The sequence below is a fragment of the Poromitra crassiceps genome (genome assembly GCF_964638095.1).
Source record: "Poromitra crassiceps genome assembly, chromosome: 12".
NCBI lineage: Eukaryota > Metazoa > Chordata > Actinopteri > Beryciformes > Melamphaidae > Poromitra > Poromitra crassiceps.
This window is the reverse complement of record NC_139632.1, coordinates 12830958-12854088: the sequence shown is the minus strand read 5'-3', so window position 1 is coordinate 12854088 and position 23131 is coordinate 12830958. Positions and strand designations below refer to the sequence as shown.

The 23131-nt window shown below is 42.2% G+C and overlaps 1 protein-coding gene across 1 annotated transcript in view; it reads right to left on the bottom strand.

Annotated features, from left to right (window-relative positions):
• LOC310786030 (interleukin-31 receptor subunit alpha-like) overlaps positions 1-19951 on the bottom strand; it is a gene marked incomplete at both ends in the record, with an annotated part of 25161 nt that extends 5210 nt beyond the window's left edge. The window contains 9 exons of the mRNA XM_083647215.1: positions 2836-2920; positions 3196-3384; positions 3974-4199; positions 5988-6013; positions 14258-14471; positions 15700-15860; positions 16668-16843; positions 19105-19225; positions 19873-19951. Coding sequence (XP_083503341.1) covers positions 2836-2920; positions 3196-3384; positions 3974-4199; positions 5988-6013; positions 14258-14471; positions 15700-15860; positions 16668-16843; positions 19105-19225; positions 19873-19951 — 1277 coding nt within the window. The remainder of the gene's footprint in view (positions 1-2835; positions 2921-3195; positions 3385-3973; positions 4200-5987; positions 6014-14257; positions 14472-15699; positions 15861-16667; positions 16844-19104; positions 19226-19872) is intronic.
• Positions 19952-23131: the final 3180 nt, after the last annotated feature.

The window sequence follows — 23131 nt, the reverse complement described above, 5'->3', positions numbered from 1 at the left end:
TTTGACCCCGCTGATCGATTGCAGCTGAATAGTGAGTGGAGAAATATCACTAAACCGGCATAAAAAGGTTAAATAAACGTCTCCAAAGCGCACGGTGCCGTGTGCGCAACGGAGCTGAGACTGACGTTGGGTTGGAATTGAAATGGTCATAGCCTACATGCTAGAATAGCCTACTACATCTAAGCAATTTAATATGGGATCACCTGCACATATCATCATCATGATGATTAATCATCTTAATCATATTAAGATGATTCATAGGCTACTCCTGCATTTTGCAGCTGCAACTGTGTTGCTTTTGGCCTGTATGATGTGATTGAACTTCATATTTCCAGCATCATTATATGAAATATGGAGATATGCGCTCTGCTGACAATAGCCTATAGGCTATATGTGACCACAAAATAGGCTATTTTTTATAAATGAAATATATGCCCGCACGTACCGTGTCAATTCAGTTCAGAAGCATTTTTTTATTTTATTATCATTCTTTTTAATAGCCTATAGGAATTATTCAATCAAATAGCCTAATAATGATCTCAGATGTGTTTAGTCGCACAGTGCGACTAAACACATCATGAGATCATTATTATTCATTGAGACTAAATGGTCTATACATACGGATTTTGGACTGAGATAGATTACACATTGCTTCCACAAAAGACTGTAGATAGAGAGCTGTAGATAGCCTACGAAACCGCTCTTCAAAGAAATTACTGGTGTGGATAAAAGTGGTCACTTTACAGTCATTCAGGAACAGTAATAATATCCAACGCAGATTTGTATTTGTGGTTTCAATAAATGAGGAAATAGGCGTGTCTGGCGCTGTCAGAGTTGGAGCAGTCCATATTGCACTGTGATTGGCAGTTGTTAAAAACCACGCCTCTTTTGTGGGCACGAGCTCCAGTGCACGGGCATTTTCATGTGCACAAGCTGTCAGCTAGATTAGAAAAACCTGGTTCGCGTTAACGAGTGGCAATCGACGTTCGTAGTACAAGTTAACTACAATCGAGCTGATCTGGTTTAGACAAACCAGATCAAGGGACAGATCCTGGATCTTCTTATCCAACATTCGTAGTACAGGCCCCATGTCACTAAATTGTCACATATGCCTAGTCTTTATTTAACATGCTGCACACATAGAAATACAGCAACATTATTTCCACCACAAAAGGTTACTTTTCAGGAACATGTAACCATGGTGCCGCAGTATGGCATTCGTGGTGAGGGGAACTTGCTAATCCTGTGGCTAATGTATGGAAACAGGGAGGTTGTCAGCTTTGTAACAGTATATTTATGTATCCATTTTGTAGAGCTGAGTTGGGCACGGAGGTGTTTTTTTAATATTAGTTGTGTCTCTCTAATATGATGGCTTGCAGTAAACAGTTTCATTTGCAGATAGGGCAGTGTTTGTCTTAGCATGCAATAGGCTTATGTAACCATTAGTACTTTATCTCTGGGGGAATCTCCACAAACATGAGGCTTCAGTACTAGTCAGACTTCCTTTCCTGTTTGAGTTAGACTTCCTCAAACACCTTCATGACAGTTAAATCAACAGGCTTATAATCATTCAGGCATCAGGCTGTAGCATTAGACTTCTACTCTATCAGCCTGCTGTAATGTGGCACTCTGTCGGGTTCATCACAGCTTTAATCAGAGGGTCAGGGGGACTCATGGTTCTGCACCCCGCTAAAGGTCAGAACCAAACATCCTTTTGTTATTGTTGTTGTTTTGCTTTGTTTTATTGAATTAGCGTTAGCTGTGTCTCTCTAATATGATACACTGGTTTGCATGCAGTAAACACTTTCATTTGCAGATAGGGCAGTGTTTGCCTTAGCATGCAATATCTAATCATCTCATTTACTGTAGTACGGTACTTCATCTCTGGGGGAATTTCCACCAACACAAGGCTTCAGTACTAGTTTCCCACCTTACTCTGCCTCTGATTTGTGGTTGAGATTGTTCTGAGGGTAAGCCAATCAGAGGCGGAGTAGAAGTGACATCTCACATTGCGTTTTTTTTATTCCACAATTTAAACCTTGTGTCAATGTTTAAAATGTGTCCAGTTGAGAATAAAATGAAATAAAATGTATTTTATGTATTTAAAATACATATACAAATTACAAAATACACAAATGTATTTGAAATACATATTTGAAATACATGTATTTAAAATACTGCCCATCTCTGATATACAATAATAGATCTGGAGTGCCAAATGGGAGACAGGGCACACTTTGATGAATGTCAAGATCTCATGGATGGATGACTATACGCCACGTAAAAACACATTAAATTGCTTTTGATCTAAGCTTGTATCCACATCTGTGTCTCTTGTTCACTGTAGAATACTTGATAACACACCTGCATCTTAAAAGCACTTAAATACATTTCACTTGACTTGCATTTTTCTTGCTTGAAATAAGATTTGAACTAATACCAAAACAAGCACAATTAAAGCACACAAATTATTTAATTCAAAGTCCTGTTGTTATTTGTTCATCATGAGTAAAGGTACAATACCTCCTTGTCTGGTATACGTCTGATTTGAAATTGCTTCACCACTCTCACTGCCAAACTCGGGCCGCACACTCACGTTGTATCGCACTTCTGGCAGCAAATCTACAATCAGAATCATACTGTAAATACTTTACTCGGCGAGAACAATAAAGTACAAGCACACACAACTGAGTTGGTGGCACTGATGCAGAGCCTAGTGACTGAGAACAGGTCTGAGAGCAGGTCACGTGGGGGATGGGTTTACCCATAGCATTTAGCTGCCAGATTGTCAACAACAACAAAAAAAATCAAGGTAGTTCAAGCATCCAATCGCACAGATAACCAGGGTCAGAGCCATATCGCCCTGACAGGGTCAGAGCCATATCCCATATCACCCTGACAGTGTTCCTCTGCTCTGACCCTTGAGGGAAAATAAATGAGAGAAATAGGAGCTGTCCAACTGTGTGACATCACCGGAGAGGAACTGAGTGATATTCTTCTCTCTTGTTTCTGAGCATGGGAGGTAATAATGACTTTCTCTAATATATACCGGTATTGAAGCTCCCTATATAGGGGTAGGACAAGTCTGTTTTAAGAGCTGAAATACATTTCATTGGCTTCATTGCATCTTGGTAAATAAGTCCTTGTTCTTCATCGACCCGTCTGGTAATAATAAAGATTAAATATTGAGCTTACCAGTGATGATGATGCTGCTGGCCTCATGGCTCAGTCTCTCCCAGTGCAGACTATGATTGGCTGTTTCCGACGCCGACTCCCACTCTATCAGGAAGCCAGTGAGTGAGTGAGTTTTCACCGCCGACCATCTGACCTCCAGGATGTAGTCGTTCAATACGTTCACACTGATCGTCTCCATGGCACTGAGCACTGACAGAGAAGATCATGGTGATATAATCCAAAATAACTGGCTACAGGTTGAATCACTATTATATACAGTATCCTATTGTGATAGATAGTAGCAAAATAGACCATTTATTTATATCAACAATCTACAGATTATTACCTTAGCTGTTGTAAAAAGCGATATTTTTTTGTTAAAATGAGTATTAAATAGCTCTATATTCTGACAGAAATCACTGATATACAGCAGATATATAGACATTTCTGCTGTCTAAATTGATGATGACATGCACATTTTATTTACAAAATATAATGAGGTATGGTAGGGATATCATTTAGAAATGTAAGATTTGTTTGACATCACACCTAACATTACCATTCGGTTCAATGAGATGAACATTCATTTGATTATTTAACATCATTTTGCATGCATACAGCACATGACATGAACCATCATCATATATATTGATATTGAGAAAAATCCTTGTGATTATTATGATATTGATTTCAACCATATCATCTGGCCCTATTTTTGCTATAGGTCAGACATTCACCAGCTGCCACTGACTGTTAGAAAAGCATTCATGCTGCAGTGTTGAGACTGAGCAGGGCGGACCTGCGTCTGTGGGAGCAGGGAGGGTGACCCGGGCTGCAGGGGAGGGGCCGGCAGAGTTGCACATGGTCAGAGAGCAGGAGGAGCGCTCCACAGGCACGGTCAGCTGACAGGAAGTGGCTGTCAGGCTCAGAAAGCTCCCATTTCCCAGTGCATTGTGGGATTTTTCAGACTGGCAGGACACATGAAACCACAGGCTGGCACAAGCTGTCTGACTCACAGGAGGAAACTGGATGGGAGACAGATTGACACACTGAGACGAGGATTGACGGGTCAGTGGGGCATCAGCCAACATACTTGGCACTGGCATGAAAGGGCCTTCATAGGGGAAATGAGACTCTTAAAGGAACACTCCGCCCATTTTCAACCAGCTTTGTATCATTAGAACATCAGTAGTATATCAGAAAACTGTAAACTGTTTGAGAGGGGGTTGTAGCCATTTCAGTGGTCTGTACAGACCATTGGTCTGTACCACTAGAGGGCGCTAAAGCGAATGGTCCGGACCAGTTGGTGTGGTCCGTCACTGTACCACGGACCACTGGTGTGTGGTCGGTTAGGTGGTCAGTGTGGTCTGTCACGTGGTCCGTCAGTGTTCCTTCTCATTTTAATGCATGTTCAGTCAGCACAGACGCTCTGACCATGGTCCGGACCACTTAGTGTGTGGTCGGTCAGGTGGTCAGTGTGGTCTGTCACGTGGTCCGTCAGTGTTCCTTCTCCTCTTAATGCATCAGTCAGTGTACAGACGCTCTGACCATGGTCCGGACCACTTAGTGTGTGGTCGGTCAGCTGGTCAGTGTGGTCTGTCATGGGGTCCGTCAGTGTTCCTTCTCGTCAAAATGCATCAGTCAGTGTACAGACGCTCTGACCATGGTCCGGACCACTTAGTGTGTGGTCGGTCAGGTGGTCAGTGTGGTCCGTCAGTGTTCATTCTCCTTGCATCGTCAGTCAGCGTACAGACGCTCTGACCATGGTCCGGACCATTTAGTGTGTGGTCGGTCAGGTGGTCAGTCACGTAGGCTACGTGGTCCATCAGTGTTCCTTCTCCTCTTAATGCATCGCAGTCAGCGTACAGACGCACTGACCATGGTCCAGACCCCGTGTGTGGTCGGTCAGGTGGTCAGGACCCACGGCAGCTCAGAACAGCCCCCATCCCCCTGAACACTAAATCACAACTAGACAATACTGGCCTACACCTAGTTTTAACATAATACCCGATCATTTATATTTATTGCTGTCATCAATAATTACTGCGATCATGCCTTTTCATCGCTGGAGCCTTGCTTGTCGAATCAGCTCCCAGGAACAATTAGGGCCTCGCACCCTCACAGGTGAGGGAGGGTATGCCACACCAAATGGTTCATTAAAGTGTTCCAAAGTATAGGATGTTGTAGACAGACTGTTCTTCACAAGATACAACACACCTCTAAACAGTCGGTGTCAAGTAGCTCTGAGATGCTAACTCCTCTTGCACACCTAGAAAGTGATGTGTTTTGTTCCCAGCTGTTTCACAGCAGTTTCTTTGGAGAAGAAGAATTGCGTAGCCTAGAACTGAGTAACCTAGTTGGCATGAGCAGCGATAGCCACCATGGAAGAACAGACAAAGGAAATATTAACAAAAGAAAATGAAACGTCATCGACAGAAAAAAAACATGGAAAAGATGCAGAGCAAAATCATCACAGCAATGGCTGAGCACCAAAGGTGCAACCAAATTGAGTGAGGAATCGGATCTTGCAGACATCTATTGAAATGCTGTGTAGCAAATAAAAGACAATAATAAAGAACAATATTGTGCTTGTTATTGAGCGGAAGATGAAATGATGCCCTTAGCAATAACTTATTGGCAAGAGGAAATTATTGCTCCCTGTGGCTCTATTTCACCAGAGGAAACCGATTGTAGGAGAAAACAAGCACAGATCCCTAAGTTACAGGCCCACGCTCTGTGTGCTTCACCCAGAGGGCATTCTGACGATGTGCATCACCTCACTGACTGACTGACTGACTGACTGACTGACTCACATGAGTTTGGCTCGTGTTGCCCTCGGCTGCACCATGGGAAAATGATGCACATAAAGGAGACATGGGAAAATTCCAGTGAAGAGAATAAAAGAATTAACAGGAATAAGTCTGTGTGATTACATGGATGCAAGAATTCCCCTGTGCCACAACAAAGCCAACAAAATACCATGTAAGTTAATCTAGGGCACCCTGAACGAACGACAGGAGGAAAGAGCTAGAACTTAGACACATTATTTTTTAGATATGAATGGGAGATAAATAATTTTGAATAGAGTTTTTTAAATTGATTTAACACATTTCCTCAGTCAGCTCAGCCATGAAGACAAACTCATTCTGCCAGGCCGCTCAGCTCAGTTGGAAAATAATGCCATGACAGCTTTGTATGCACTGACCATGGTCACGACCACTTCACTGTGTGGTCGGTCATGTGGTCTGTCACATACGTGGTCCATCAGTGTTCCTCCTCGTCTTATGATCAGTGTACAGACGCACCGACCATGGTCCGGACCCCGTGTGTGGTCGGTCAGGTGGTCAGGTCAGTGTGGTCTGTCACGTACGTTACGTGGTCCTCCGCCTTGTGTGGTCAGTGTTCCCTCTATAGCTTATCTTCCTGCAGTGCTCTTTAGTAAATGCCCAACAATGATGGTCATTGACATGCATTAAGACGAGAAGGAACACGGACCACGTAGGCTACGTGACAGACCACAGGCACACATGACCGACCACACATCAAGGCAAGTGGTCGTGACCATGGTCACGACCACTGTACTACTGGTCATGGTCACGACCACTATACTACTGACTGACGATGCTGTACACTGACTGACGATGCTGGACACTGACTGACGATGCTGTACACTGACTGACGATGCCTTAAGATGACAAGGAACACGGACGGATCACGTAGCCTACGTGACAGACCACACTGACCAGCTGACCGACCACACACTAAATCGACCGGACCATGGTCAGAGCATCTGTACGCTGACTGATGCATTTTGACGAGAAGGAACACTGACGGACCATGTGACAGACCACACTGACCACCTGACCGACCACACACTAAGTGGTCCGGACCATGGTCTGAGCGTCTGTACGCTGACTGATGCATTTTGACGAGAAGGAACACTGACGGACCACGTGACAGACCACACTGACCACCTGATCGACCACACACTAAGTGGTCCGGACCATGGTCAGAGCGTCTGTACGCTGACTGATGCATTGTGACAAGAAGGAACACTGACAGACCACGTAGCCTACGTGACAGACCACACTGACCAGGTGACCGACCACACACTAAGTGGTCCGGACCATGGTCAGAGCACCTGTACGCTGACTGATGCATTGTGATGAGAAGGAACACTGACGGACCACGTGACAGACCACACTGACCAGCTGACCGACCACACACTAAGTGGTCCGGACCATGGTCAGAGCGTCTGTGCTGACTGACCATGCATTAAAATGAGAAGGAACACTGACGGACCACATGACAGACCACACTGACCACCTGACCGACCACACACCAGTGGTCCGTGGTACAGTGACGGACCACACCAACTGGTCCGGACCATTCGCTTTAGCGCCCCCCTAGTGGTACAGACCAATGGTCTGTACAGACCACTGAAATGGCTACAACCCCTGCTGAACTGTTTTGAAGTCTGTCATTTAATTTGACAGTTATTGAGTGTTAAAGTGTGGACCACTGGTCCACACTAACTCAAATTAATAACATTAACTCAAATCAACTCTCAATAACTGTCAAACTATTCATCATTCATCTAGTTTGACAGTTATTGAGAGTTGATTTGAGTTTATGAGTTATTCATTTGAGTTAGTGTGGACCTTTAACACTCAGTAACTGTCAAATTAAATGACAGACTTCAAAACCGTTTACAGTTTTATGATATACTACTGATGTTCTAATGATACAAAGCTGTTTGAAAATGGGAGGAGTGTTCCTTTAAGGATATGCTGAAACGCTAACAGGAGGCCCAATATGGATGTTGATACTAATTCACACGGAGTCACAGGAATTCAAGGATGGACATTATTCTCAGAGAAAGTCAGAGAACAGGACAGTGAGAAATAGCATTTAGGCTTTTAAAAGATGGTTAGTTTTACAAGTAGTAAGTAAGCAAGCAGGTAAGCAAATAACTATCTAACTAACTATTCAAACTATTTTCTCACCTTCCACAGTAGGGTCACTTGTCTTTGGTGAGGAACATCTGAAGGCTTTACAGTTCTCCATAGTTGTGGAACAGCGATCGGAGCTGGGAGAAACAATGAGGAACAAACAAACAAACAAACAAACAAACAAACAAACAAACAAACAAACAAACAAACAAATAAACACACAAACTAACAAGAAGCAGTATATTGTCATCAACCAGAGTCCCCCATCCCTTTTTCAAGAATGACCTGGCCAAGAGAGCAGCATCATAACAATCAGTAGTCGTAGGCAATCAATCAGCATTCATGAATAGAGACGCTGGGCCCTATTCTCCCACAAGCCTTCGGCGCTAAAACGGGCCTTAAACGCAAAAAAACGTGCCTTGCGCCTGTTTTGGGACGATATCAATATGGCTTTAAGCTTCTGGCATACTCTTCGCGCACGCGCTGGAGGCGAAAACCGACGCGCTGATAGAAAAATCTCCATGTATGCGCCGCGCTGCGCTCAGGCCTCGCCCCCCGACACGCCCCGTGCGATGTCGTCATAATCGCCGTGCGCCCTATGCGCTTGGCTGGGCGCGAAGAGTATGCCAGAAGCTTTAAGCTTCTGGCATACTCTTCGCGCACGCGCTGGAGGCGGGGCTCCACGGAGGGCGCGCGCACTCTGCGCAGGCCAAAACAGAACATAGTGAGTGCTCCAGAAATGGCGGCGATCAGTGAAAGGCAGTGTGAATGAAATTGAATGTAACGTTCCCAATTCTATATATTAAATTCTAAAAAACGACCCTCAACATTTGGGAAGGCTAAGCCACACAACTAGTTTGTTATAATCGAACATTATGCTTTTGAAGGCGACTGTACGATGGTGAGGACTCAATCACAGCAGATATCCGCTGATAGCCTACCACGGAGATCTCACAGGCACAGGCAGCAAAACCCCGACGCGCTGATAGAAAAATCTCCGTGGACGCGCCGCGCTGCGCTCAGGCCTCGCCCCCCGACATGCCCCGTGCGATGACGTCATAATCGTCGCGCGCTCTATGCGCTTGGCTGGGCGCAAAGAGTATGCCAGAAGCTTAAAGCTTCTGGCATACTCTTCGCGCACGCGCTGGAGGCGGGGCTCAGAGGAGGGCGCGCGCACTCTGCGCGGGCCAAAACAGAACATACTCAGTGCGCAGCTCCAGGCTCCAGGCAGTCTGAATGAAATTGAATGTAACGTTCCCAATTCTATGTATTAAATTATAAAAAACGACCCCTCCACATTTGGGAAGGCTAAGCCACACAACTAGTTCGTTATAATCGAACAGCATGCTTTGAAGGCGACTTTACGACGGTGAGGACTCAATCACAGCAGATATCCGCTGCTAGCCTACCACGGAGATCTCACAGGCACAGGCAGCAAAACCGACGCGCTGATAGAAAAATCTCCATGGACGCGCCGCGCTGCGCTCAGGCCTCGCCCCCCGACACGCCCCGTGCGATGTCGTCATAATCGCCGTGCGCCCTATGCGCTTGGCTGGGCGCGAAGAGTATGCCAGAAGCTTAAGGCTGCCAAATGCGCTTTAGGCCGAATGGGCGTGGCGCAGTCCCAGAATGGGCCAAAGTGGGCGTGTCGGCGCTAACTACCGGCGTACTGCTATCTTCGCACCTGGCCTACATTTAGCGCCTTGCGCCTTTGAAAAGCAGGCCTATTCAGTGGGCCAGTCCCTACCCTCTCTCCTCTGTCACCCTTCTCTGTGTCACTCTCTCCCTCTCTCCTACTGACAGGAGCAGGCATTGGTGTGCGTTTACCAGTTTATTGTGAAATAAATCCTTCCGCGTTGAGTTACTGTCACAAGCCTGTGTGACAACGCGTCCAGCCTGGGTAAAACAACTCCGTCCATACCGCTTTGAGGCTGCAGGCAGTCTGACAGGCACAATACGACTGTCTCTCTCTGACTGCCTGTGAATGCCCCAGCATGCAATTGGGTACTCAATTTCGCTACTAAATAGCAACCAAATGAGGCGAAATAGATATAAAAGGTCGATCTAAAATAATGTGTAATGGTAACACAGCCTGCAATTGTAGAACATTTCAATATTGGACCAAATAAATCATCGAAATTAAAACACCACCCTAAGTGAAACATATATGTCCTCCTGGGCCTATATATAGGCTATCCTTTGTCGATTTAACGTCATTTAGATAAGTGTCGGCGGAACGCGCTTCAGAACGCGCTTCTACTGTCATGTGGTATACTGTGATGTCCGCTCCAATAACTTGGCCCAACTTCACATTTAGTTTTACAATAAAAACACATTTATGCAATGACTTTACATAATGTAGGGTATATTTATGTGCATCATTCTACCTGCAGCAGGGGAGAGAAAACGATATCGTTCTGAACAAACTTTCACCAATATAAAATTAATCTCATCATATAGGGATAGGCTATATTTTTGTAGCTGATGCCTTTAGAACATTATTTTCACTTTGATCTTGCTATAGTGTAGCGTATTTACATGCTTGCAGTATTGAAACTGCAGTTAGATTGGTTTGAGAAGCATAATAATATGGAATAATAGCCTATAATGCAGACAGACAGACTGGATGAAGGGAGGGGGGAGGGGGGGCAGAGCGTTTGGCTTTCGTCTGGTTTTGCGGGATCACTGGAATTGGAGCTAAAAAGGCAAGCGTGCAATTCGTTTATTGCAGTTATCCAATGAGCATGACGGTGCATAATTTTACGCTTAAAAGGCGTGGTTGTAATGGTTGAGGCTGCATCTAGCGCCAGCACGACGATATCAAGTGCGCTTGTCCACGCCCACTGATTTGAGCTGCGCCAGGCGTTCGGCCTAGAAACAGCGCCGATGCAACGATAGGGACCATTATGTCTAATTAATTACATACAATCAACAGTGGTTATTATAAGAGTCTGTATACAATCGTTGCTGCTCACTTTGAGCCCTATCATACACCTGACACAGGGCAGGGCAAACACTGTTACCTTACACTCCCTGCAGTTGAATGGCCTGCACCCCCACTGGTCAAATACTAATTGGATTTGCGTCCATCTGTGCGCCATGGGTGGGCTGGTCTAAAATGAGGTGTGGCCAAGTTTAAAATTAGGTGTGCAGATGAAATATGGTTATTTATTGTTCACAGTGATCATCATGATATTCAAATAGTGGTTTTTAAATTGTGATACATTGGCTGTTTATCATTATATTCAATGGAATTTGGTCTAATAATATTGAACAAAGCAGTGAACTAGGTAGGTGTGTGTGTGTGTGTGTGTGTGTGTGTGTGTGTGTGTGTGTGTGTGTGTGTGCTATTTTTGGTAGCCACTCAATATGGAGAAGGCGCTGCTTTTTGTACCCATGAAGTGGATACTGACCGTTATCTTGTATTGCAGTAGAACTGTATTTGTCAACCTGCCATTGTCATCACCCTATGTGGTGTTATCTTTTTTGTGTATGCATTAATCTGGTCGCCAATTAGGCACACTTGTAACTGATTGATTTGCAGATTTTTTATTTTTGGTCATCCAAACACTATGTACAATACCTCTATTTCATATAATCAAAACAATAGACATAACACATTTTACATAGATCTTGACCAAAAAAAGGTATGGGCTGAAGCTAAAAGCTTATTTTGCCCACCCTATTCACATACAGCACATGACAAAGAAAGAAAAACAAGTGTGAATCTTTATAAGAAAAGAAAACAAAAAAGGAGAAAAACAAAAAAGAACATGCTTCCTGCTCATACTTTATAATGCATATTTAATAGTTGTACATGATTTATTTTATTTTATTTTTTTACTTTTTTTTTTTTTTTTTTAATTGTCTTTGTTTATTTATTTATTTATGTATTTATTTATTTATTTTTTTATTTTTTTATTTTTTTATTATTTTTTTTCCATCTTTTTTTCCTGCTTCATGATCCATAAATAATAACAATAATACATGATTAATCTGCTTCATAATCCACAAATAATGACAATAATACATGATTAGTCTGCTTCATAATCCACAAATAATGACAATAATACATGATTAGTCTGCTTCATAATCCACAAATAATGACAATAATACATGATTAGTCTGCTTCATAATCCACAAATAATGACAATAATACATGATTAGTCTGCTTCATAATCCACAAATAATGACAATAATACATGATTAGTCTGCTTCATAATCCACAAATAATGACAATAATACATGATTAGTCTGCTTCATAATCCACAAATAATGACAATAATACATGATTAGTCTGGCTCTCTATACCTACTTATCGTCTTGTTTTTAAACAATCTTTTGAATGCACTGATCGAACCACACATCGTCAAGTCCCCCTCACAGGAATTCCACAAGCCTACCCCTTTCACAGACACACAGTGTTGTTTAGTGTTTAATCTTGCCCGTGTTGTTTCAAAATTGCCAGTGCTTCTAAGATCATACTGGGTATTTTTAATCTCAAACAGCGTCTGAAGACATTCTGGAAGTAGATTATGTTTAGCCTTGAACATTATTAACAAGGTTTGAAGCTTAACTATATCCCAGAATTTTAGTGTGTTTAAGTTTATAAATAAGGCATTGGTAGGCTCACGGTACTCTGCTCTTTTGATTATTCGTATAACTCTTTTTTGCAAGATAAAAATTGGCTCAATGTTGGTTTTGTAAGTATTTCCCCATATCTCCACACAGTATGCCATATATGGGACTATAAGGGAACAATATAGTAGGTATAATGAGTTTTGGTTCAAGATGTCTTTTGATCTGTAAAGTATAGCAATGGTTTTAGACATTTTTCTTTTGACAAGATTTATGTGAGATTTCCAACTTAATTTATGGTCAATTAACACTCCCAGAAATTTATATTCATATACTCTTTCAATTTTGATGTTGTTTATCCTCAGTGTGACTTCATTCTCTATTTTTTTGTTTCCAAATATCATGAGTTTTGTTTTACTTATATTCAAAGATAATTTGTTTACATCAAACCAAGTCTTAAGTTTGTTCAATTCTCTTTCCATTGTCTTCAGAAGCTCTTCCAGATTTTCCCCATGGCAGAATAAGTTTGTGTCATCCGCGAACAAAACATAATTCAAAAGGTTTGACACATTACAGATGTCATTAATGTATAAAATAAAAAGTTTGGGACCCAAAACTGATCCTTGAGGAACTCCACATTTTACTTTCTGCATATCCGATTTATCATTGTTAATTTGTACATGTTGATATCTATCTTCAAGATAACTTTTTAACCAGGAATGTGCTACCCCTCTAATACCATAATATTCCAGTTTTGTCAGTAATGTTTCATGATGAATCGTGTCGAAAGCCTTTTTAAGGTCTATGAACACACCAGCTGTATATTGCTTATTATCAATGGCAGTGGAAATCTGTTCTGTCAGTTTCATCACTGCCATGGAGGTGGACCGATTTGCTCTGAAGCCATACTGTTGGTTACACAATAGATTGTTTTTTCCAATGAAATCGTCCAGTCGGTGGACAAATAATTTCTCTAGAATTTTTGAGAACTGTGGAAGTAGAGAAATGGGTCTGTAATTTGTGAATAGGTGTCGATCTCCATTTTTATAAATTGGAATTACTTTAGCTGTTTTCATGCTGTTTGGGAATATACCTGTTTGGAAGGATTGATTGCATACATAAGTCAGTGGTTTTACAATATATTGTATAATATCTTTTACTAATTTCATGTCAAAACCCATCCAGTCAGTGGACTTTTTGTTTTTGCATTTTTTCACAATATCAATAATTTCCTGTTCCTCAACCCTACTAACAAAAATGGAGTGTACGGTAGATTGTTTTGCATGGTGTCTCCAATTTTCCACGTTCCAGCCCCATCACTCTGCTCCACAATTTCATTTGCTAGGTTGTTACCAACATTGACCAACTCCCAGTATTTGATTGCATTATTCGTGTTTATGTATTTTGTACCTTGTATCCATATGGACATAAATAAATCATTTAAATGTGTGTGTCTCTATCTGGCTCTCTCTTGCTCACACACACACACACACACACACACACGCACACACACAAGCACACACACACGCACACACACACTCTCTCTCTCTCACCTGCCGTCCCTGTGCAGCTCTGTAGTTGTTCGCTCCACTCGCTCCAGTAACTGGAGTCTTTGTAGCGCTGGCGGAGCCGGACTGTGTAGCGTGTAAACGGGCTGAAGCTACACAGACCACCGAGATGAAGCGTCTCGTTTGCGTTCAGAGTGTTTACACACTCCTGGTACTGCAGCTGCTCGTCCAGGTAACCCTCCACTGTCTGGGCCTCAGGCTGGTAGAAAGAGGAACATATCAATAAATGAACAATCCTGCATACCGCACACCTCCATATCCACTAAGTTAATGTGATTCCAAAGTTATTATCTGATTATGTGTTGAGGCTAGTGCAGTGGTGCAGTCAAAAGTACAGTTATATAGGGTATTCAACCTCTTTTTCCCACGGCGCTAGGCCAGCAGGCCCCACCGGGGTCAGAAGATGGCAAAGTCAGGACTGTCAGTCAGTCAGTCAGTCAGTTAGTGAGTCAGTCAATCACTCACTCATGGTGGATGTTTAGTGAGGCTAGGGAATCGAGTAGAGATGTGATGGGTGAGTAGGGGGAGTGGCTAGGAGGATATGGGTGGTGGTAGGGTGGCAAGGAAGGGTGGGGGGCTAGGGGAAAGGGGCCGTAGCTAGGGATAGGAAGGTGGTACAGTCGGGATTCAAGCGGGGGGTAGGGGGAGTGGTTAGGGGGATGTGGGTGGTGGGAGCGTGCGTGGTGCCATAAAGCTGCACTGCGCCGTGGGCTTAAAGTCCCTGGAAACCAGAAATATTTTTTTATTATTTAGCATTTTGAGTTCATCACATCACAGGAACCTATGTTAATAAGCCACCAGTCAAATTTGAACGATGATGAACGTCGCAAAGTATATAAATTTAGGTTTGACAGTCATGGCAAAAGTCATGAGAATCAATTACATTTTAGAGTGTATTTTCTCCCGCGGACTGTGTGGGCGTGTCCCGTCTGCAGCAGGTATTTTCCTCTCTCTCTCTCTCTCTCGGAGGAGACCTCTCTCTCCGGAGAGAGAGAGAGAGAAGGAGAGAGAGAGAGAAGGAAAGAGAGATGGAGTGTGTGTGTGTGTGTGTGTGTGTGTGTGTGTGTGTGTTCGCGTGTTGCTCGGCGAACACACTCGCCGCTGCTACTGTATGTGTGTCAGTGTGTGTGTGCGCGCGTGCGTGCATGCGTGTGTGTGATTCGATTAAATCTTATGACGTGATAAGATCATGCATTTTAGCACCGCGCGCTCCGCTCTCTTCAATGAGGAAATGGAAATCCAGACCTCTTTTCTGAGGCACACAATTACTCACATAAGACCCTAAATTTAATAGTTAGAAGGTTTTTGTGGATTTTGGTTTCCAGGGACTTTAAAGGTTTGCACTTGTTATGTACTACAGTATGAGATCCAGTGCTTCCAACAAAATATACAAGCAATTAAGGAATGTGAGTACATGATCACACCACCTGATCATCTGTGCTGTATTGTAGCTGGTAGCTGACGAGGCCAGAACAGATAGATTGGTGGGTTAGAGCAAAGACTTGAGGTTTGTGCCACTGCAGCTCCAGACACCTGGGTCTGTCTTTGACTGGTCTCAGATCAGACAGGACTGGCCTGCGCAGCTTCACTGGAGACAGATGGGTCAGGAGGAGAGAGAAAGTAGCGATATATTTAGATATATGTAGAGATATATTTAGATATATGTAGAGATATATTTAGATATATGCAGATAGCTTTAGCTATATGTAGAGATATCTTTAGATATATGTAGATATATATAGATATTTGTAGAGATATATTTGAACTTCAGCAACATCAATGTCAGGTATGGACAAATTACTTCAAACTGTTGAAAATACAGCATGGGACAATGACAGTGCCCACATGGATGAAATGAAATATATATGGAGCAAGCCCAGCCAATAACAACATTGTCAGTATTTATAATTTCTAATCAAATCACACAGCCAAGTTTTTATTTACAATCTTATCAATACACTGTCAAGTTAGATAACTGAAGAGGTTCTTTACAAAAAGATATTTACCTTTAAAAAAATATGACACTATATCAGGGAACCTACCTCTAAAGGATATACTAAACTTGATCATGTGTTCAAACATAATTAATTAATGTTAGAGCTTAGAACAGGATTTTATTGCATTGAAATTAAACTCAATAGATTCATCTGAAAGCAGTTTGAGCATTTTGTGATGAAGTGCTTCAAGTTGTAAACCTCAAACGGAAGTTGCGTGGCAGAGGAAATCAAAGGATTTATTGAAAGTTTCACAGTAAGGCCGGGATCCTCCATTTGAAATGGTTGAATCCTCTACTTTTGCTTCGAGCAATTCATATTATGTACTTTTTTTAATGGTCTTATTACTCAATGCAGAGCAAGGCACCAGTGATGTTGGTGTTGGTAATTGATATCTTTACCAGCATCCATGGCGTAGATGCAGATGGTGGGTGAACTGACTTCTGCTGCGGAGCTGTTGGCTGTTACTCTGACAGAGTAGCGGCGGTCAGGAGAGCTGATCTTGCCAGAGCACTGTGTGTGATTGACCCTGGTACAGCTGAAGGCTGGCTTGATGGACTTACAGTTGCGTCTTGTCCTGTATACATAAACATAAACATGGGTGCATAAGCATAACCTGGGTAAACCCAGCCTCCACGTGACCTCCATGTACTACCAGTCAAATGGACGTTACAAACATATAGAGATAGATGTTTTTTTCAGTTGTGCCATTTCTCAAATATTTCAAATGCTCATCTCTGACTATCTTCGCATGTACTTCAAAACTGGTGATATGACTCTTACAGCAACCTGAAATTAAATTGTGGCCGTAAGTGCAGGAATCTAGCTCAGCAAGATGCAGTATTCAGGAAGTTTGAAAGGTCAGTATTGATACAGAATTGAGATAGCGAGACAGTAGACCGCATGTTATGAACCACATTCACAGGTTCATACATCCGCCATGGCCTGGCTTTGCGTGTGTGTGTCTGTGACATCACCTTGAAGTCTGGGTTCACCCAGGCTAGCATAAGCATGCAGCAGACAGGCACTTGCATGTGCGCGTACGTACAATAATGTCATCGACAAATACACTCACCTTTCAAATATACTCTCCTTTCAAAGGATTCTTTGTTGTAGTAACAAATCATTGATAAAAGCTGAGTAAATAATCAGTTAACACTATTACAACTTATGTAGCCTAAGTTTTTAGAGGTCTTTATTGTTTTTCTTGCTTGGTGTGAATGAATAACTAAAATATAAATCCATATGCAAACTTAACGTCCAACTCTGCCAGTGGCAGAGTTGGCTTAAACCAGTGGTTCCCAACCTTTTTTGTCTCATGTACCCCTTGATCTGTTTTGCCATACCAATAGTACCTCCTCACCCCTCACCCCTCACCCCTCACCCCTCGTTTCCCTGGCAGTTTTTTGTCAGATTCTTTTCCTTGGCAGGCACTAGGTCGCTTTTTTAACCTTCTATTTTTTTGTGTGTGCACTTCAAGGGTGTTCATGCTTTCAGGGAGCGATGTGAGAGCATGTCTGAGTGAGGTTTTTATAATTGTATGTATTTCTATGGTAAGATTTTGTATATTCTTTAAGTGTCATATTATTTATACATGACATGTATTTTGTAACAGTATTTTCATGTCCTTCTCTAACCCGTGGGCTTACACATATGTACAGTATGCATTTCCTGTATAGACCTTTATTGAATTATTGATTGTACTTCCGGTCTGTATGTATTTAGTCGTCATTTCCGCCTTACACAACACAACGCTGATGAAGGCTTGACGCTGAAACGTTTGTTGTGTGCCGTCCCAGGAGACTTATTCAAATCCTGAAAGGAACATTTTGGAGTGCTGGCCTGCTTCTTCTATTGCTCTTGTGACTTGTGTTGGCCGTGCATCCTAATGGAACTCGTGTTGTGAGTGTGCTCGCATTCGGTGAGTTTGGACTCAAACGAAACTAAACCTAGCTAAAAAATATATGCATTCATGCCATTATAGCATAGGCTACATGGTGTTGTTATCTCTTGCCGCCTGAGGCAGGAGCAACACCTCCACAACTTACTACCAATTTAAATATTAGGATCTCCTTAGGACGGCCCTTCATGAGGCCAGAAAAACAATATACATTTTAAATAAATAAATAATTAATTTGACATTATTCACATTCTGGGTTAGGGGAGGCAGTAGTGGGCTGTTTCTCTGTATTGGTAGGTATGGTACCAGCGCCATGGCCAGCTTGTAGCCTACACCCCCCCCCCCCCCCAGCCCAGCCAGAATCTGCTTCAGGTTATTTTTTGGCTGCTTGATCTCTCTCACAATATCATATAGAATATATTGTAATCAAGTATTTCAATTATAATGGTTTCATGTGAGTATGGTAAAAATAAGGTCAGTATAAGTGTTTTTGCTGGTGTAATTACTCAGGAAGACTGATACATTTCTTTTTGTTTATGAGAAGAGCTGGTACAGTTGACACTGTTAATATTTGATTGACATGAATATTGAGTGAGCCTTGACTCACTTGTTGTTGTTGTTTGTTTTTATTTATTTCTGTTGTGTTGTTTTTACTCCAATGCTTTTGGATTTTTATGTTTGTATTTTACGTGTTTGGACCCCAGGAAGAGTAGTCTCACCTTTGGTGTAGAGTCTACACCAAAGGTGAGACTACTCTTTAATTGTTTATTGTGGATCCCCATTAGTCTACACTGTAGAGTAGACTAATTGGGGATCCACAATAAACAATTAAACAATTAAACAACACATAGCCCTAGCCTTCATACAGTATAACAGAAATATGTACCACTTGCTTGTACAAAGTATTGTTGATGTAGTGGTTGATAGTGTCTTCTTACATGTTAGTCTCCAAAGTATAGACAGTGTCCGAAGGGGAGTCCTTCCCTGGCGTCCAGTAGCATGTCACTTTATCATAGGCGATGAAGATACAACTTGGCTGGCTCGGGTTCATGAGGACCTCTGCAGGAGACAGGGGAGAGAGAGCATTGAGCGATGTGCATGAATCTGACTGACAAAGGAACATGATGTTTTCCCTCCTCCCCCCCCCCCCCCCCCCCCCCCCCCCCCCAATCAGAATCACTGTTTCAGTAAGCAACAGGAAATCTTGAAAAGAGATTCTTTAACATTTGTAAATTCATCGTGTACATTCAATAAACTCTGTCATTCATTTCTGCACATTCGACCATCGTCGATCAGCCTCTTATTGTAATAAATCTGTTCAACGTTCCTGGTTGATGTGTGGTCCTTGCAACGAACCCTAAGTGGTTGATGCTGTGGTCCTAGGTAGTGAATGAACGTATATTGTAAATGTTTTGACTATTTGTACTCTGGCCTTGATTGTAAACTGTGATAATTGTCTTTAAACCAAACAACACAAAACAACAACTGTTTCTGAACACACTGCACCTTCACTAATTACAACCTTAAGCATGTCGGATCACATACTGTAACGTATCCAAAACATTTCAGATGGCCAAACTACAACACCCACATTAGCTGTTGTAGAATCACTACAAACCACGGCCTCTTGATGCTTATTACGGTACTTACATTACTATCCATATCCATTGTAATAAAACATTTCAAAACATATTAAAGAGACAAACCAGCTCCACCTGTAGCAGCAGCAGCATAGCAAAAGCCAAAGTAAAGCATCACTTGGGTCAGCCGAGAGCCTCTGTCCATTCTGAAGAGGTGGTGAGCTCCAGGGAGGCAGATGTTGGGTTTCCCTCTGCCTGGCTCTCAGCTCAGCTGGTGTACAATCAATGGAGCTCTGTTGGAGCAAGGAGGGGCTGGAGTAGATATCTTCCAATGATCTCTTCTGGACTAGTTTAGCCTGCACCAGTCACTATACTGTCTGTCTGTGCCTACTGTACTATGCTCTACTGCACTCAAATGCTTTCATGAGATAGAGGGGGAGGAGTTTTTGGCTCGGTCCCATTTTCTCATTTGAACCCAGCCCTGATGCTGTGCTAGCCTGGTGAAGCATCCTTATCACGTGACCTCACAATCTGTTTCATAGAGCCAGACAGATTGTGAGATGATGCTATCAGGATGGTTTGACGCAGGCTAATGCTTTGCTGGACCGGCCCACCAGCAGCAGCACATCAACTTCTGATCTCTCAGCAGACCTAATGGACCAATTAAGCACTATGTCACTTTGTGGCCAACATGTCTTGAAAAAGGTTGTTTGAAACATCCACAAACAAAGATAATTAACTCTGTGAAATTGTTGGGTTATAACCTTCTTTGGTCAGTGGAAGAATTCAGTTTAGTAGTAAGTTTCTTCAAATTTAAATTTGAGTGTTTGTCTCCTTTGAAATCAAAGAAGCGTTTACATGGAGATCACTGAAGTGGAGAGCAGTACTGGTCTGGACCACAACAGACCACTAGCTTCAGTGCACCCTAGTGGTAGTAACATGTATATACAGTAGATAGAACCTCCTTGGTAGTAACCATAGACTGTATAATAGGTAGTAACCAGTGGTCCAGGACAGATCACTGAATTGGCTACAAACTAACCCTAACCCCCTCTCCACATGATTCATGTCTAAAATAGTTCTACTGATACTTTTGACATGTAATCACAGATGGGGTTGCACAATTATGGCAAAAATGAAAATCCCAATTATTTTGATGGGCTTTTTAACACTGATTATTAATGACAATCACAATTATTAGTATTGATGACTTGAGAATTGTGTTCCTCAATGAGGAGGTGGGAGGGGGTCGGTTCGCTATGTCAAGTAACTAATACAAAAGCAAACATTTAATTTAAACATTGTTCATTTTAATAGTTTCTTCTTTTTTTTTACAAAATATAATAATTATAAACCAACATACATAACAGAAGCAGTACTATATAAATTGCTTTAAAAAACAAAACAAAAGGCAGTGTTTCTACTCCCTTTCGTGCCCTGGTGGTCTTGTCCTGAACCCCCCTCGTGTAAACAGGCAAACACAAAAGAAACTTTGATCTGAAAGTGGCTCGGCTCGAAGCAGGCGTCACAGGAAGAGTCACGTATTCACACACAGAGACGGGGGATGAAGAGAGCGATGGATGGAAGTAGGACCCTTCCTTACCATGCAACCTTTCCTTTAGCTACTTGGAGACAGAGGAAATATAACATACATACATATATATATATAAAAAATACAACATATTCATGAATGAATAAATATATGTACATATTTTCACTAATATCATTAAAAATATTAATATAGAAGCGCTCCTGTTAGGAGGCTTCTTAAAGCACAAAATGTGAACATATATTTTTGAAATATGCAGATGTTCAAACATGTTCCCCAAAATATATATAAATATGAAGTATTGGCAATTTGATCAATATTTCTGACATTTGTGCATATATACATATACATACAGTGTATAGTTAATAAATGTATGTACTGTATGTCAACCAATACATCTATCTGGATTGGATTTTATTCGTTTGCATTTGGTCAAAACATGTTTTCGGTATATTATATTTCCACGGGTCTGGCAGAGGTAAGTGAATAAGCTCAAGGAAACATTCCAAGCGAAGAGAAAGAGTTGCTGTGTTTGTCTAATCCAGAGGTTTTCAAAGTGGGAGGCGGGCCCTAAACAGTTTCAGGGGAGGCTCAGTGAATGGAAGTGAAAAAATATTCCATTAGTTATCAAAAGGAGATCACATAGAATAGCCTAAATTAGACGTATTAGAAATGTGCCAAAAAGCCCCGTCATGATGCCAATGTTTTACTTTCATGCGTGTTAATTTGCCATCGCATTAGGATCACTTGACATTTTCCCAACTACCTATCCCATATGTCAACTACCTGTCCCATATGTCAACTACCTGTCCCATATGTCAACTACCTGTCCCATATGTCAACTACCTGTCCCATATGTCAACTACAGTACCTGTCCCATATGTCAACTACCTGTCCCATATGTCAACTACCTGTCCCATAATGCTTTTTTCCACCACTAGTTCTCATTTTAAACATGTCACACTCCTTCAGTGGTTTGAGTTTCATTTGGGTTCATTTCCTCTTGACGGACTGTAGTTGGTTTTGGGGAAATTAACCTTCAGCAGTGTTTACCGATTTCATTTATAAACGGTTGGTGCTACTTATGACCAGCAAAGTGCTTGTTTTAGGCCTTGTTGTCTTTCTGTTACAGCAACAGGTTCACTTTCTTCTTAAATGACCAAATTTGCCCTTTTTCCTCAAAGAATAGCCTAAATGTGTCACTCCCTTTATCTATTTGATGTAGTCTGAAGTCAAACAGCAATATCAGCCTATATTGGATCAATTATTGCGTGTCAATGGGATCAAATAAGTTAATCACGATACAATAGGCATCTAGCAATTGAGCGAAACTAAGCCAGTCAACTGAAACCCCTGGTCTAATCCACAACACTCACTTGACTGTGGGGAGAGTAGCGCGAGTACCTTTGTTCACTCATCTTCACTGAGTAGAAGCTACTTGGCATGTCGCTTCCACCTTCTTACGTTTGTTCATTTCAGTCCACAGCAGTATTAGTGGACGAGGGGACAGTCCACAGCAGTGTTCGTGGATGAGGGGACAGTCCACAGCAGTGTTCGTGGACGAGGGGACAGTCCACAGCAGTATTAGTGGACGAGGGGAAAGTCCACAGCAGTATTAGTGGACGAGGGGACAGTCCACAGCAGTATTAGTGGACGAGGGGACAGTCCACAGCAGTGTTCGTGGACGAGGTTCTGTTGAATCTTAGGGTGCTTTGGGTGATCTTTGGACCACAAGGTCTTTCATTCACAATAACGGTGGATCCGTGTATCACTCTATCAGAACAAACTGTGGCTTAATCCCAGAAACCCATTTAAACAAATCAAATGTGTATTCAA